The sequence below is a fragment of the Simochromis diagramma genome, unplaced genomic scaffold, assembly GCF_900408965.1.
Source record: "Simochromis diagramma unplaced genomic scaffold, fSimDia1.1 OVJJ01000487.1, whole genome shotgun sequence".
NCBI classification, from domain to species: Eukaryota; Metazoa; Chordata; class Actinopteri; order Cichliformes; family Cichlidae; genus Simochromis; species Simochromis diagramma.
The window spans coordinates 3,750,437-3,767,859 of record NW_024387305.1 but is presented as its reverse complement, the minus strand read 5'-3'; the positions used below and the strand labels follow the sequence as shown (position 1 = coordinate 3,767,859).

The 17,423-nt window shown below is 39.2% G+C and overlaps 1 protein-coding gene across 2 annotated transcripts in view; it reads right to left on the bottom strand.

Annotated features, from left to right (window-relative positions):
* wbp1lb (WW domain binding protein 1-like b) overlaps positions 1-17,196 on the bottom strand; it is a 17,780-nt gene extending 584 nt beyond the window's left edge. The window contains exons 1-4 of one of the 2 annotated variants that reach the window (XM_040004822.1): positions 16,904-17,196; positions 9,984-10,086; positions 5,828-5,989; positions 1-3,055 (exon numbers count right to left, since the gene is read on the bottom strand). The exon at positions 1-3,055 is cut by the window's left edge and continues 584 nt beyond it. In XM_040004822.1, the coding sequence (XP_039860756.1) occupies positions 2,223-3,055; positions 5,828-5,989; positions 9,984-10,086; positions 16,904-17,053 (1,248 nt within the window). In that variant the 5' untranslated portion in view covers positions 17,054-17,196 and the 3' untranslated portion in view covers positions 1-2,222. Of the gene's footprint in view, positions 3,056-5,827; positions 5,990-9,983; positions 10,087-11,230; positions 14,930-16,903 lie in introns of those variants that run through there. The other variant, XM_040004823.1, reaches the window with a different exon arrangement.
* Between the last annotated feature and the right edge of the window lie 227 nt (positions 17,197-17,423).

Sequence of the window (17,423 nt, the reverse complement as noted above, 5' to 3'; positions counted from 1 at the left end):
GTTACTTTCCTTTTGTGCTGGAAATTCCGGGAAACCATTTTCTCCTCGAGCCGTAAAACTAACGGCTGAAACATTTGTGCTTTGCAGAATTGCAATTTGTGCATCTTTTCAGGTACTCCAAGTAGATTAATTGCATGGCATAATGGTGTAGTCTCATCAGTTGTGGCTACTTAAAGAGATTAGACATAGATTTCTTTGTGGAGGTTTCACAAGGCATCTTTTATTTGTGTTTATCATCTATGGCATACCACTAGAAGCTCAGGAGGCTAGATTGTCAGCATTCAAACTCCTAAAATAACGGGAACTGACAACTATATTCTTTTCCTCTACCACATTGTCTTTGTTTTGTAACAGCAGTGCAGCATTATACATATTGTACCATGCTGTACCATAATAGTCTCATAAAGGTCCTGTTGTGCAACAGCTTATTTTTAAGATACTCTGGTATTCATAACAGCCAATGACTTATTTCATTACCTTATGCTCATGTCTAATAAGAAACTAATCTCTAATCTTCCCACTAATATATACACATGTATATTTTTTTTTGACTGCTTATCCAACTACGGTTACAAGGTTACTGGAGCCTGCCATATCAGACATTATGTACATCCTGGACACGTCTCCATTCAAACTCAAACTTAGGGATAGAAATGTAAATTTACCAAAGATGGAAATTGAAGCACCATGACGAAAACCACACAAGCTCAGAAAGAACATGCAAAACTGCTCTGTTGGGTTAAATACTTATGTTAAAAGTAATTTGTGTGCAAACTGTTTGCTTCATAACCATAGCCTTTATTAAATCCTCATTTTAATACAAACTTATACGGGATGAATGTCTAAATGAAGAAAACATATATACATTAAAAGTAACATTTCCTTTCTTGATTGAACAGTACAAATGCAGATGACTGGAAATATAAACCCTGGTTTAAAAAAAAAAAAAAAAAAGAAGTCACTTTTCCAGTTGACTAAAATTAGCCTTAATGTGCCTTCAATGAGACGTTAAATGTTTCATGTATGAATAGCAAAGCTGAATAATGTCAAAACTGCGGTGATATGAAAATTCTATACAAATAGTGTTAAAAGTTATGATGTTTTTTCACTGTAAAGCTGGTGAAGGTGATAATTCATTAAAGTGACTTTAAAATGTGAGGTGTGATGTTGCCCGTCTCACGTGTAATCTCTATGAAGCTTAACATTCAGTTCGTGTTTTTGGTACCTGCTTTCTCTGGGTCTCTCAACATAATGGAAGCCTAGCATTGTCCATCAAATTTCTGCATTTTTAAGGGGGTAGGCACATACTACAAACATTCAACAAATCAATTTTAAAAATGATTGTATACAAAACAAATCTGCTGCATTCCCTACTAACAATTCAGAGGTCCATTTCTCACACATTACAACAAAACGGTAAGAAGGTAATTATCTACTGCTAATTTAAGACTAGATTTAAACAACTGTAGCATCTGCAAGATAAATACCATTTGTGCAAAAGAGGAACTGTTCTCATGAAGATTTGTTAATGCACTAACACTTCCCTATCACTAGTGAGACTTACATAGCAACAAAAACAGACAAAAGGCAGCATGGTTTTGAACTGCTGAAAAAGCACTTTAGAAACATGAGTCTAACAGGACATCCCACAAAGTCTTGTTCTGACATCCCTGTACAATATCATCTTACATAAACACATACTTTGGGTAAATCCACATCATACTTGTCCAAAAATGTTTCTGCTGTGTGTTGTTTTATTACATAGTTCACTACCTGCAGAGAACAAATAGCTTTGCAGAATTGTTGCAAGCACCTGGCAAAGAGAGCTACATTCATCCTAGGCAGTGAACGTCCTGTTCTGACAGCACAACTTCAGCCATCATATGTATCAGTAGCTTTTGTTGTACGAGAAGGGCAAATGAAGGACTCTGTGTGCATAGTCTGAAGTCCCAATTGCCACAGGATATTAAAGGGCCTTACAGACCAAATATAACCCAAAATACACAGGTTAAGGCCACTGTTCCACACAGGAGCGTGCTTTTTCAACCTCTGGATCTCAGACAATTTTTAGCAGAGATCCTACTTGCTGCTCCCTCACTTCTCACTTGTTTTATCTAAGATGCACACATTCATAAAAAAGACTTAGAAAGCAAACACTTCCTGAAGTACAAAAACAGTGTAGTGCTCTCCTTCCCTCGTGACAAAGGTGTGTTAACTTTGCTTCAGCCCTGTGGCTCAGTGCTGGTGCTGTGTGCTGGTCCTTCCTGCTCATTGATGGTGTGGAGGAGGAGGCACAAAGGAGGGTTTAGGGAGCCACTACTTATCTGGTGAGCAGGCTGGGGACTTCCTGTTGGCCCACATCCAGGCCGCCTATCAACTTCCCCAAGAGCCTGCTCCTCCTCCACACAGAAGGAGGCCTGATGGCTGCAGCTGTCACAGAATTCACCTGCTTCCTCCTCTTCCTCGTCAGCTTTCTCATGCCCCAGAAGGCTCTCTAGCTCCCTTAACTCCTTGCTTTCCTGGCCTGTACTTCCAGCTCCACTACAACCACTGCTCCCACGTGTGCCACACACACACACCTCAATCCCAGAATCACCTGTAATTCGCCGCCTCCTTCCACTGGGGAGTCGCTCTTTGTCCTCAACACTACCATCTGACAGGCTGAGATCCTTCAGCAGGGGGTTCTTGCAGGAGTCATCCCCACTTTCGCTTAGTTTTTCCTGGTTGGCGAGTCCCTCTCTGTTAAGCCCTTCTGAGAGCAGTATCACGCCTGAATTTTGTGCCGTTTGCACGGACTTGGTGTCAGGCTTTGGCCTCAAGTCTAAGGTGGGAGGTTGTGGTTCCTCTATGGTGGGCCTACAACACAGGCTATCAGAGACTGGGGGAACTGGGGAAGGCTGAATGGCTGTACAGTGTCCTTGCTGCTGCTCAGGAGCCAGTGGACTAGAAGCCACTGAGGATGGGCCGGTCTGTAAGGCACTGTAGGGAGGGGGAGGAGTCGGCGGCCGGTTGACCACCTCTTCATATTCAGGTAGGAGGTAGTTTGGCAGAAACCCTATAGGAAAAGAAAAAAAAATGCTTTAAAAAGGCTATAAAGAGCACATGAATAAATACATGCCATGCACACCACTGATTATACACACAGGTTTCTGACCTGCCAAAAGAAAAAAGACACTTTGACCTCACCGAACTCCCCAGACCAGAATTCAAACAGTTCCAAAATAAAGCAATAGGGTAAAAACGTGACAACAAAAGCTTATTTGTGGGTCAAGTGTGTGCTGAGGGCCATTGTAATCTCACGTTACAACAGTGGCAAGGTACCAAGACAACAATGTTGGTCATTTCCTGTAAACTGAAGCATGCAAACAGGGAAGGTTCTGGCAACACCACAACATGTGGAACCATAGATGGAGTTCCCTGTAAACTGCATCTGTGACAGGTTCCACTGTGTAGTAGGTGCAAAGCCATTTCTTTTAACGAGTTTAAGAATAGTATGTGCGGTTTTTTCAGTAAAGCAGCTGCAGCTATCAGTTCTTTTATTAATCGAGTAATCTATTCATTCATTCATTGATTAATCGAGTAATCAGATAAGGAATTTGTTTTTCTTATTAATGAGCAATAATAAATACTCAAAAGTTAAAAAACACACCCACAGATCGGATCACGGTTTTAAGTCACAAATCGGATCAATTTTCGGATCAGCAAAAATAGAGGAAAAAAAAAAGAAAAATTCGACTCGCCATTTACTTAAGTATTTTTTGCCTATTAAAAAAAATTCAGCTGAAGGCTCATTCCACGTACTCATATAAAAACAAATTAAGGTGCAATATGGACATTATGGACCATGCTGGGCATCCTCTACATCCTCTGCACACAGCCATAAACAACCAGACGAGTCTGTTCAGTGAGAGGTTGCTTCTCCCAAAGTCAAGGACCAGCAGACTTAAAAAGTCCTTAAAAAGGTATATTTCTGCTCACATTTTGCAACTTCTGTCGGTGCTGTGCTACTGGAAACTGAATTTCCTGGAGGAACCCACCCGAGGGATAAATATAGTTCCATCTAATCGAATGTAATCTATAGGGCAGTACAGAGCTTTGTATCTACCACTCCGCTGTGATATAACGAGCGGTCACGTGGCTTTCCGTTGCCCTGGAGGTCCACCCATTTGTAGTTAGAGCAACAGAAGATGCCTGGGACAGTTCAGCCATAACTTTAAACTTCTCCTGCGCATACATGCTTGGAACGATCTTGTCACTGAAGTGGACACGCAACGAGATATGTGTGATAGTGTGGCTCAAGCACGTTCATCACCGTTTAAACCCCTTGTTTTGCACAACGGAATACGGCCTCCCGTCTGCAGCTAAACACCCCAATAGCTTTTGTAATAGCTTTAGCCCGGTCGGATTGGGCAGCAAAGGGCTGCTTGAAACACACAGGTTGCTCCTCTACTCGGACCGCTAGCGCTGGCCATAACTACCGCTTGACAGACTGACCACGCGCACCATACACATACTTTTTTTTTTTTCTTTTTCGAATCACGTGCGTACCGGACCGTGGAGTGGGATCGGTTCGGATTTCGGATCAACCGTGATCCGTTGCACCACTAGTTTCAATGTAAAATAGTACGGCTACAGTTAGTCAACTTATACAGCAACCTGTGTGTTTTAAACATGGCATCACACCAAGTTAACAGTTGATCTGCATATTTCCAATAAACTTCTGTTGAGTTACAGCTGATTTTTCTATGTATAAAACAAACTTTGGTGGAGGGAGTTACAAAGTTTGCTTCTTATCACCTTGGGAGTTTGTTGATCAGGTGCTTTGATGAAGAACCCGAGATTTTTACCCAGTAAACAGCGCTGCTGTTATGGATATTAGAAACACATTTTCTTTCACTCAACCTGAGCTCACTGTCTTAATAACGGCTCCACCTGTTTGCTTTGTACAGACTCCACGTTAAACTGTGCCAGTGTCATCATCTCTGCTGCCGTTGTGTTATCATTGTGTGTGGGCTTAATGTTGTCAAACTTTTCATTGCTCCCAAATATGTTTGTATTGCAGGTCTGTTTTAGTCGCAAATGTGACTCGCGTTTCCATTGCGACAGTGGCATGCTACAGATCTGTGTGTTAAACGAATAACTTAAGCAAAGAATTTGTGTCGAGAAATTTTTATCGAATCACTCGATTAATTGTTGCAGCTCTAGTTTTGGAACAAATGATAAATACTGTACTAACTGTACTGTATTGATGTGTATGTGTACTCATGTTCCATTTAATAACCATCACTATTAAGAATAAAAATCTCAAATGCATTTCTTACTGTAATTCTAGAGCTGATACCAGTTGACTTAATTCCATGTTCACCGATTTCTCACAACTTTGGATTGTTGACCAAATAATAGGAAACTGAGCCTGTTTTAAACTCTTGTGAGCAGTCTTAAACTAGTTCACAATTTTTGGATTGATCCTAAAGGATTAATAAAGTAACAGTAATTACTTTATTTTAGGCTTTTTGCTTTAAATACAACAAAGACACATTATCATCTCCTTAAAGAGAGCTAAGAAACACTGCAGAGTTCATTTGTTATGTTCACCACTATAACCAACTCTAGTTCACTTGAAACTGTTCATGCAAACCAATGAAATGATGAAACCTTAAATACATAATTGCTCAGTTACGATAAAAATAAAAAATTAAAAAAAAAGTTTAATAAATAGTAAAAATATCAACAACAGATTTTGTTGTTTTGTTTCTCTTGCTGTTGTTGTTTTTTTTTTTTTAAAGATTTATATAATGTGGGTGTATGTTCGAGTGGCAGAGCTTACTGAAGTAAAAGGGCACAGAGGGGTAGTTGTGTGCTTCACGGTAAGCAATGAGGTTGATCTCGTGCTGCCGTTGTTGCTGCTGTAGTCTGTGTTTGGTGCGGCGATGATGACATACACAGCAGCAGCTTAAAATGAAGATGATTGCCCACACCAACCAAAACCCTAAAATCAGAGGAAGAGCAATTTAGTTTAGTTAATACATGTGAAAACAATGTGACTTTTTTAATATTAAGCAAAACAACATAGTTCAAAGTGGGCAAAAATGTGCTCTCCATTATCCATGTGGTGATGTAACAAGTGCCTGCTGCTAACACAAACATAACATTGCAGATCAAACAGTTCAACACAGTGAAACATCTACACGCTTATACTATACTATACTATAAACAACTATGTATGCAATGCATTATAAGCTTTACACCATGAAAATCCATTTAAACATCAGAGTTCCTTCTTATCAGTACAACAGAGTACTGACAGATTTTCATTCCTTTTCACTTTGGCACCAGAGCTGTATGACGTCAGCACCCAAATTTCTACATAGTATGGAAGGCATACTATATAGACGTCTTTCAGGCTACTTAGCCTGAAATATTCTGTTTTGATCTTATAGTATAATGAGTGATAATAAGTGGATCCATTTCAAAATGTTGAGGTTTGCAGGACATAAACATAAAAAAATTATAAAAGAAAGCTGACTTTGATTAGGTGTGGGTGATATATCACATATACTTCATGTATGAAAAGTTTTTACATGTACGATGGTTAAAATGGCTCTATCATAGCCACTGAGTATAAATTGCCATGGCAATATTAAGCTGTCTGCATGTAACTCACTGTGAACACACACCCCCTACCCAATACTGCGAATGGATCACTAATCCAATTCCAACTGGAAATTTTTTACCTGGCACCCTGTGCTGAGCATGCGTGTTTAGATTCTACCAGATGGGGGGAAAAAAACAAAAAAACAAATATGGTGACAGCAGGCGTTTCAGACAAGTGAAGGAATTAGACTGTAACTGAAGAGGAGTCAGATTAACTAGTTCCAAAGAGAAACAGCACTGGATCAATAATCTGGCAGTGGTTTGGACTTCACAAAGAGGACGTCAAAAAAAGGCAGTAATTTAGAAAACATGCCATAAAACCCATTGCCACAAAAGGGTGTAGTGCTAGGGCTGGGCGATATAACCCAAAATTCATATCTCGATATTTTTTAGCTGGATGGCGATATAAGATATATATCTCGATATTTTTTTTTAAAAGCCATAAAGTAAGAACAAAAAGAGAGTTCTTAGTCAAAGCTGTGTCCCAGATGTCACAGAGGCACTTTTATTAAGATACAGCATAGATGTACATGAAAAAAAAAACTACTTAAAAATAAATTATGAGCATTTATTAAATAATAATGCTCCATAAATAAAAGAAAACTATGTTGTTTTTGTGCATAACAAAGAGCTCACAATTGTGCAGTCAAAATGTAAACTAAAAGACGCCGAGCATAATAACAGACAGATTTAACAGCTGCTCTGTTCCCAACTTCTACTGCGTGACTGACAGCCTGGAGTTTGAAATCCGCTTCGTAACCATGTCTCTTAACAAGTGCCATTTATGGTCCTTATACACACACAATACGGTAATATTATGTTGAAGCACAGTACGTATCACTCCGCGAGGCTCCTCAGTAACCGTAATGCTCCGACAATCCATCAAGCGGTGCAGCTCTGTAGCTTACCAAAGTCGTACTCAAACATTTTTTGACAGATTGCTGAGCGCCGTGTACCACATAAAATCGGTTCGCGGTCATCAAGCACAACCAGAATTCATACATAAGGCGCACTGTCAACTTTTGAGAGAATGAAAGGATTTTAGGCTGTGCAGCCCCTCTGGGCTGCATGGCGTTGGCGTGGTTAGCTCGTTAACACGTTGACGCCGTCCAGCTCCACGCACGGGGCGATGCGCAGTAACTCGTTAACGGAGATTTGCCTTGTCCATCTTGTCGCTGCCTGCAGGTGAAGCGATGGGGGAGGAGGGGGAGTTGTGTTCAGTGAAGGAGAGAGGCGAGGTCGAGTAATGTTGCGTAAAGACAAAAGTGAATGAAAGACAGGCAAACTTGTTGCTTCGAAAAAAGATTTCAATTAGAATACCGGTACAATTTTAGGCACTATATAGTTGATAACAACATTTGTTTTTGGAGGTTACTTAAACATATCGTGATATAGCCAAAAAAATATTGTGATATTAGATTTTCCTCATATCACCCAGCCCTGCTGTGGATGGAGTTCTTTGGGGACAAAAAAACCCCAGATTTCCCAGAAAACTGTGATTAATCAACTGTGCTTTTTTTCTTGCCGTACATCATGTTCTCATTTTCTATAAAGGACTTTTGCAACTAATCTGTTTTGAGCTTGGTCTAAACAGTAACAGCAAACAAAAACTGTCAAACACTTTTTAGGATGTGTTGAAATAAGAAGACTACCACTACATAATCACAGAAAAATTTAGGAAACTTCACTTCAAGGACAAGACAATCTAGGTCTGTGGAAACTAGGAATGTAAACGATACAATCCACCATTCAATCGCTGCTGGCCCTTTACACAAACCAATATTGAGAGCAGGAACTTCAGTAATTTGCTAATACAGTCTTGGATGCAACGTGAGAGATTTTCTTTTATTCAGGGCACTGAAGAATCTTCGTTCATTACGTCAATATTTTTTGGCAAGCTGCATTTTACTCCCCATCATGTCCTCAGTGAATAATTAATGCTGTAATATAATTCCCTCCATTTTTACAGGGAGCCCACACCAATTGCTATACCTCACTTTTGCCCTTGAGGCAACCTTTTTGCAACTGCAGCTAGGCAAGACTTCAAATTTACCAAACATGAATGCACTAAGGCAGATAATGCAACTCTGCATTAGTAGTCACCATTTCCAGCAGGGCATATACAGACATGTGACAAATTAAGGGAAAAAACATTGATGCAGTAGCTCTGCAATGGTTTAGAAGATGATTTTGCTTATATGGTTTGGGACCCAGAAGAACACCTATGGAAAAATGTTGTCCTTTGAGCTGTTCCTCCAACTTCTTTAAAACACCCAATACATTCAACAGATATGCAGAATCAATGGTAAAGTACCTGACTAAAACACTAGAGTATTAGGTTATTTCAACAGTGCCAGCTGATAAGCAACAAGAACAGTTTCACCATTACATAATTTGTAGATTTATGAGAGCTGATAAGCCATTTTTATTACCCAGCTGAGTGCATGCCATGGTTAAAAAAAAGTTTGAGTACCTATTAAGAATCTTTATGTGAAGAAAACAACAACAATTTAATTTAAACATTAGTATTCCCCAGTGTAACACTGTACAGGAAATTCTCAAAAAAGCACAAGCTTCACTATGTTTTTAATGGTGATATCCTTGTATCTGCCACTTATCTTAACAGCAGTCCCTGCCATGATATCACAATGTTGATTACATTGCACTCAGAGAGTTCCTGCAAATCTGTGACCTCTGACTACAGAGAGCTAAGACTAAAACTACACAGGTGCGCCTAAAATATAATAGAATTGAGATGATGAATGCTGAATATGCATTTAGACATAGTAATAATAAACAAGTTAAACTGCTAATATCAAATTGCACAGGTTACAACATGAAACAAGGCAAGCCCTATAGATTTTATAACTGGACTCATTATGCCAGCGTTGCACCCTTTCATCCTTGTCTGTCCTCTTGCCCTTTATTTCTATCAAGCACTTTCTCCAGCATCCCAAATTTTCCCCTTATAAATACTTTAACCTGGTGAACATGATCTGCTCCATCTGACCATGAGAGTTTGCTCACTGTTGCTGGCAGTCTTAGTTTAAGAACAAAATGTAAATTTAATTCTGAGGATGACACTCCACTTCGAGACATCTAACCTTGTTTTGTAAGGTTGCTTAAACTACAAAAGCATCACAATTTATGTGTCCCAGTCTTGTTTCAGTACTAAGTGTATTTATCCCATTACTCTTTCAGTCCTTATTACAATGCATCAGCTTAATATTACAATGATTGATTTTGTCATACCTTATCTTTTAGTGCCTGCCACAGAGTGAAAGGTTTAAGAATTAGGATCAAACACACAAGAAGAAAATTAGACTTACACCAAAGCTCATAGTAGTAACTGCAGCACTGAGATTCCCCACAGCAATGTCCAGACTCACAGATGTAGCTCTGGTTGTTAATACCTTCACAGTGCAGCAGGCTCTGCAAAACAAGTAAAGAAATGCAGTCACTTGTTAGTAGCTACGTCCAATAACAAAGACAAAATAAAAATTATCTGAGCCTATAACACGACAAAAAAGTCTACAAAATGAAACCGGTTTGAACAACATGGTCATCACTGCCACCGACAGGAGTATTATGTTCTTTAAGTTCTCCATACTTATGGATATAAATACAATTTTAGTCCGCTTACTAAAGCATACACCTTATCTGGGGTTTTGTTAATCTTTCTGAACATTTGGTTGACATAGGTTAATTATCCCCATATTTGTGACACAAAGAAAAAAGAAATATCAAAATCAATTACTTATTTTCACTTGCCAACAGAACAATGACATGTAGATCTGCTTTAAATCTGATATCAGCCAATATTATCTTCTTAGAGTAAAGTGGTGATACAGAATCCTGATACTTTAATATGAGAAAGAATTCAGAAGATTTAAAACAAACAAACAAAATACAAACAAACAACAACAACAAAAAATCAACACACACACACACACACACACACACACACACACACACCTAACCTTGATCTGTCATTTTGAATATTAATAATAACACTGCAGATAATGTAGAAGCCATACATTTATACTTGTTCTGAACTGAACATGTCGTAATCACTTATGCTTGGAAACTACTAGAATTTCACTAATGTTTAAGACACATATCAAGTGTAAATGTATGAATCACAGCCAGCACAAAAACCACCCAGTATGCTTCCCAGAACAGTGAAAAAGAAAAGAAATTTAAATTCAAACTTCAGCTAAGGCCAAATGAGAATGAGGAAAATGTCAAAATAAATAGGGCACTTGTCTCCACTCCAAGCACATGGTTGCTTGTTTTAACAGTCAATATAGCAAACTAGCAGCGTGGTCAACAGTTAACTTTACAAAACATGTTAGTGAGCTGACTGCTACCAAACCTGTAAAAACTTCCATTGTGAAATAAACAGAGAAGACAGGTCGCTATAGAAAAAAAAAAAAGAAAAAAGGAGAGAGCATTGTAATCAAAAACCTTGAGACAGCTTTACAAACTTTTCCAAGTAGATCAGTTATTCTAGATTAGCTTAATGATTAGCTAACCAAAGTTCTATATCTGGATTTTCTATCTCTCTGTAGATTACCAGTGCAGGTCCCCGACTGAGAGGCATGATGATCGTGGGTCCACAAATCCTAGACAGGTTTCCTCTACCACATGGGTCATTAAAGTCAAACAGCTCTCAAGCATACTCTCACCCTCTCACACAGCCTTCCTCTCCGTCTTTGTAGAACACACACACACACACACACACACACACACACACACACACACACACACACACACACACACACACAGTGGACAAGGATTGCTTTACGGAAATTTCCAAGCAGCAGTGGAGAGCGAGCTGCTAGCTGAGCCACTGCATGAAAATAAGTTGTGCAGAGTGGTGAGAAGTGTGTTAAGTATGAGGGAGGGAGAGAACGAAAGAAAATCAAAGAAACTCCAGACACACAAGAATGATTTGTCACACAAGAAACACCAGATCAGCACAAAACAAACTGCTGACATAAAATTATAGCCCCGATTTCAAATCTGATGGACTGTCAGCCGTTTCGGTTTCATCAACATGACATTTTTTAAAATTCAGTTCCACAGCTTTTAATTCTGTGTAATAATTACTGGATGTTCTGTTCCTTAAGTTCGTTTTTTGATAACATCAGCTGTTTTCACTGACTCACAAGCCAATCTCAACCATATGCTGTGCTCCTTTGGGGTTGGGCTTTTTATTGCAATTCAGTAGAGATAACCATCTAGTTTGTTTGGGTCTTCAGCACTGAGTGTTCAGTCATCAGTGCTGCATGCAAAGAATGGGGTAATGAATGGGGAGGGGGCTTCAAGATTTTACAAAACAGTTTAACAGGAAAAAGTACTATAGTTAAGTCTTTAACATGAACATGCATGAACTAATCTGTTTTGCCGGAAAAAAGATCAGGTGATTACCACTAACTAGACCTAAAAAAAACAACAACAAAAAAACAACAACCCCATCTGAGAGCACTCCCAGTTCTTACTTTTTAGTCACCCTAAGAGACCGTGAGCGAGCAAAGAATCTGGACTAGTGAGATTCCCCTGTCTCTAATCCAAGCAATCAACAGAGACAATGAGACAATCCACCTCTCTTATGCCACACTTGCAGATTAAAGGCAGATTTGGTTACTGTCTCTGAGATTACTGTTGCATCAGAAAATAAATTAAGCTTATTAATGAGAACTTGCTGAAATGACCAGTTCAAACATCTGCTGGTGACAATCAGACACTGTTACTGGAGATACAAGGCAGCAGTTCTTTCTTAAGTCTTGACTGCACAATCAGAGTTGATCCACTTAGCTCAGGCCTGTAGAACTTGGCAAGTCAGACGATGCATGCAAGGACCTCGCTGCCCTTTTATTAATCTGTCCTACAACAAAGAAAGGCACCCTTTCATAGTCATGAAGGTTATGCATAACAAAAAACTCCTACAGCAACTGTAAATGCTATGAATGCACCCGAGAAAGGTGCGGCAGCTTAGGAGGAGAGTTTAGTAAACCAGAGTTGCTGAATTTTATCTCCAAGTTAACAAACAGTATGTTCACAGCAGCTAAAGCTTTGCCTCAAGAGAAAACATTTATACAACAGTTTTGGCTGTTTAAGAGGTTGTTAATTCTAAAATTACAAACTGGATTATCTATGATTGGCTTTACATCTGATGTCTTCCAATATAGCGTAAGCTACACTTTGCAACATTACCATGTCAGAAACTTCTCCTTTTATACAGTGCAGAGGTATTAGTGATGCTAATTCTTTCTGAAGAGTCCCATGGCTAGGGAAGACCTTTTAAGCTTTTGAGGCTGAAGTTTTTGTTTTTTTAAACCTGATGACCGTGTTTCCACTGTTAGGAAATTATTTTACTGAAAAAAGGGAAGGCAAAACAAACATTTCAGGGTGCTTATGTGTGTGAAGAAAGCAAGAGATGGACGGGGACAAGGATCCTAGTCTCAAAGGCTGCCCTTACTTTACCCTATGATTGAGAGGGACTGCAGGATTTAGGGCCAGTTTGAAAAGGCTTTAAGTCAAAATAGCAGTGAAAAGCCAAACCATGTGCCTTTTTAGCCTTTTGTTTCTCCTACTCCTTTAAACGGTTAAGTAAAGAAACAAAGAATCGCAGACTTTTAGCAGTGATGAATACCAACCTACCACCCATTAAAACAGAGTGACAGCTCATGCAGGTCAAGCTTAAAGTTTTAGCTTTGTCTTTCACTACCCTGGGAAGTCTTTTTTTCCCTTTTTTTGTAATTTTAATGTGTGAATGGACCTTTTTTCAAACTTACATTGTATAATGAAGAGAATAACTCTTATTATGAACCGCTGCCAAATGGTAATCAACATAATCACTTATTATAATAACATGAAATAGATACAATATACCTGAAATCACTATATTAAGTTTTGGAGATGTGAAAGCACATGGCACATATAGTCGGGATCTTGTGCTGCATCTATTGCATCTACTAAGTTTATACTTCTGTTGTCAGCAAATTACCTGCACACACGTGCACTGATAACATAAAGACATAAAGCATGTGACATTACATTGATAATAGTAGTCATCTGTAATTACTTTACTCCCAAAGTGCTGAACTTACTCATAATCTATTACACTACACATGTCAAAACTTGTGAAGAATTTAACCTAAATTAATATTAAAGCCAGTAGGGTAATAATTTTCCCTTTCTTCTTTTTTCTTGCCAGTACTGAGTACAAAAAAACCCTTCCTGGAAGTGTTACTGGACATAAGCAACGAGTTAACGATTCTGGTCACACAGGAATGCCCATTAAATTCAAACTTCACATTTAGTGCTCACATTATGTTGTCACATTGCTCCTGATTAATAAAACTTTGCTAGGCTCTAGCCAGCCTTTCTGTGATTGGTTGTTGAGTTGTTAGTTGGGTGAAGACTCTTTGTAACACTGTTAAATTTCAATGAAAATAAAAAACAAATATTTCCTTCATCAGCTTTTCTTGTAAGTACACAAGTGAACTGTAGCTTTCACTTGGTGAGACTTCTCACTGTGTGAAGCAAATCCAGTTGACTCCTACCTGACAGCAGCTCAAATCACTCACAAGGTAATGGAAAAAAAAAAAAAAATTTACAGCAGACCATTGTTCCTTCAGATATTTTTTTTGAATAATCAACAACATACAAGTCCAACAGAGCACCAACATTAGCTGGCACTTTCAAACCAGTCAAGCCTGCTGTCAAAAACAGACTTCTGAAACGGAGTATACGTTTCCAAAACAATGTCACCTACTTCCAAGATGCACAAAAACAACAATCTGAAGAAGTTAGAGCTCCAGCACCACTTGTACTCTACAGAACAATTTCATATCTGACGAACATGTTTTTGGCTGGTGGCCTTAATCCCCAAAGGGCTTAACTGCTTTGAAAACTAGTCTGTCAAACAGAGCAAGTTTCATATAAAGCTGAATACTCAATTGGGACAAATACATTCATGTTTACTTTCTGAAAAGACTTATTAATAACTGACATTGTCCTGAAAAACAAAACAAAACATACCAATAAGCTAATTTTTACAGTGACAGTTGCAGTATTTTGCTCTGGTGAAACGGGCTAGAGCAGTACAGGATATATCAAAGATAGGGTAAACCTAGACTACAAAGAGGTCCATAGGATTGTTTGAAAATAAATAACAATACATTTGCATACATTTTGCATGTGTATACCACCATGGTGGGGCTGTTCGATATAACGATATATATTGGATGACCATATAAAAACGTCTATCGTCGTGGTGTCGCAAAATAAACTGTTTACGGCAATATTTTGTCATCGTTTTGATGGTCACTGTAGTGGCTATATTAATTTCTTAAAGTTCTCTCTTTCTTTTATATTTAATATAACCACACTACAGACGGACAAGCGCCTGTTTTTATGCTTTGTGGTTAGCAACAACGACGGTAACACCATCGCGTGTCCGCTTGTTTATGTTCCACATAAACCTTTCACAATAAAGCTCAAGATCCCGTTGAGACTTTTCAAAATAAACTGAATCACGTGAAAGAGCAGATTATTTATGAATGAGAAATAAAAAAGAGCCGCCGCCAGGTGCTAAAAAATAAACCTTAGACTCAAACGTTAGAACAGGCTTTTCCCCACAGGACGCCGTGTAATAAATACTCACAAAGAAAACAGCGGCTGTTACAACTTATGTCAGACAGATAATATTGTAAGTTTCAGATAATGAACCTCTTTCACCACGTCTGCCTTCCCATTATTGTGGTAGAAGTTAATCTTGGTTTAATCTTTCCAGTGTTTTTTCTATTCTTTTTTCATTACTGGACAGGCGCTTGTCAAATCAAATCTGGCCATCATGTTCTGGATTGTAGACTTTGACAATAATACACCTTCCTCCATGTCTAGATGTTTTTAACGGCATATCCTGGCCAGCACAAAGAGTACTACAATCACCGCTTTAGTCATTTTCTGTGGTCTTTCATTTCTTCTGGGGTTGCTGAGCTGGCTGGTGCATTCCTTCTTCTTAAGAATGAACTGTTGATTTGGCCACTCCTTCAGTTTTTGCTGTCTCTAGAATAGTTTTATTTTGATTTTACAGCCCAATGATGTCCTCCTACACTTGTATCAAGATCTCTTTGGACTTTGTTTGAAAGTTGCAGCGAACAGCTACCAAATGCAGTTCAGTTCAAGCTCGTGAAGATGCATTTCTGGTGTGTCCATGACACTATGCAATGCATTATAGACCTCAGCTTTGGCGTCCCAACACACCAAGGGTTCTCTTTACGTTTTTATCTTACCACTGAAAAGTCATATGGTCAAGGCTAATTTCGTTTCTAAATATGTTGTGTGTCACAGAAAATACAACAATATGGTTTAATACAGCATGCCTCCAGAAGTGGGGGGGAAAGTACCATTAATGTAATCTAGAACAAGGACTAATACATTTAAAACATCACCCCTGACCCATTTTAGAGTAATAAGCCTTCTTATTGAGGATATACAGTTCATGTATGTTCATGTAATTTAAAAAAAAAAAAATCACTGCCGATTTTATACTGTATGTGTTAAAACTGTACATCACTGTTTACGTAAAAACGAAGAAACTTAAGAATCCAGTTCTGTTCTGTTCACGAAGCTACTCCCAATGTTTTACATTCATTTTTGTAAAAGGAAAACATCAAGGCCCAAAGACTGAAATAATGGGAGCAGACTACCACGAAACCAAGACAGTGATAATAATATATAGCTCTTCGACACAAATTAATTACAGAGTGAAGTTCATACGAGCTATTTTTATGTTGCTGGTAACTACACCGCTCTTGATCCAAGTCAGACGATTTTGTTCTGTTTACTGCTATGGTAGCAGTCAGGTATGAAGAACTGCTTTTGCTAATCGTGCTACTCACTTCTGGCTAAAATGTCAACCGCCTATCATAAAGAAAACAGACCAAGGCCCTGACTCACTGATCTTTGTGTTTTTTACTTCAACGGTGCGTTAGCTGCCGAAGCTAGCAGCCGAAGTAAGTTAGCAAACAGGCAGCTAACGTATTTCCTGACAACACGGTAAGAGTTGCAGCAGGCAAATATCAACGACAGCAGATTTTTAAAAATGTACCAAAGACTAGGCGAGCTTGTTATAAAGCAGAATAAAAATTCCCTATTCGGATAGTCGTCTACCTTAGCCCGGTATCTATCTAGCTAGCTATCTGAGAAAGCCTTGTTTTTGAGTGAGCAACCTTACCGTGTCGGCTGCTGCGGACTCGGTGGGGGTGACAGAGCCAACAGCGTGCAAAAACAATCCCATTTTAAGACCCGAACATTCGCCTCTCATTCCTCCAAAGGGGGCTCTGACTACAACAGAAACATAGGCATGCAAAACACTTGTTTTCATAAACTGTGTTCGACTATCTTTAAGTATTTCTCGGCCCGTATCGCGTTGCGAGGCCGCTGTAAGCACCGCCTCCTTTGCGTACTGGGCATTACAAAAAAACGATGCTAACGCAACTGGTTGCTGTCGGTGCCACTGACTGATACAGCTGTTATACAAGCCGTTCCCTAGCTCAGGCACTCCGCTTCGGTCAGCTGGGTGTGGCGTGGTCACCTTTATAAGTTACATGTGCGCAACGTGATGGGCGTTCGGTGCCGTGGATCATAACTGCTTTTGCGGATTGACCAGCGATTGGACAGTCCCAGCCAGATGGGAAGAGTCTGGCCAATCACTAATCGGTGCGTCTCCCGTGCATGGGGTTGTTATGATCCTG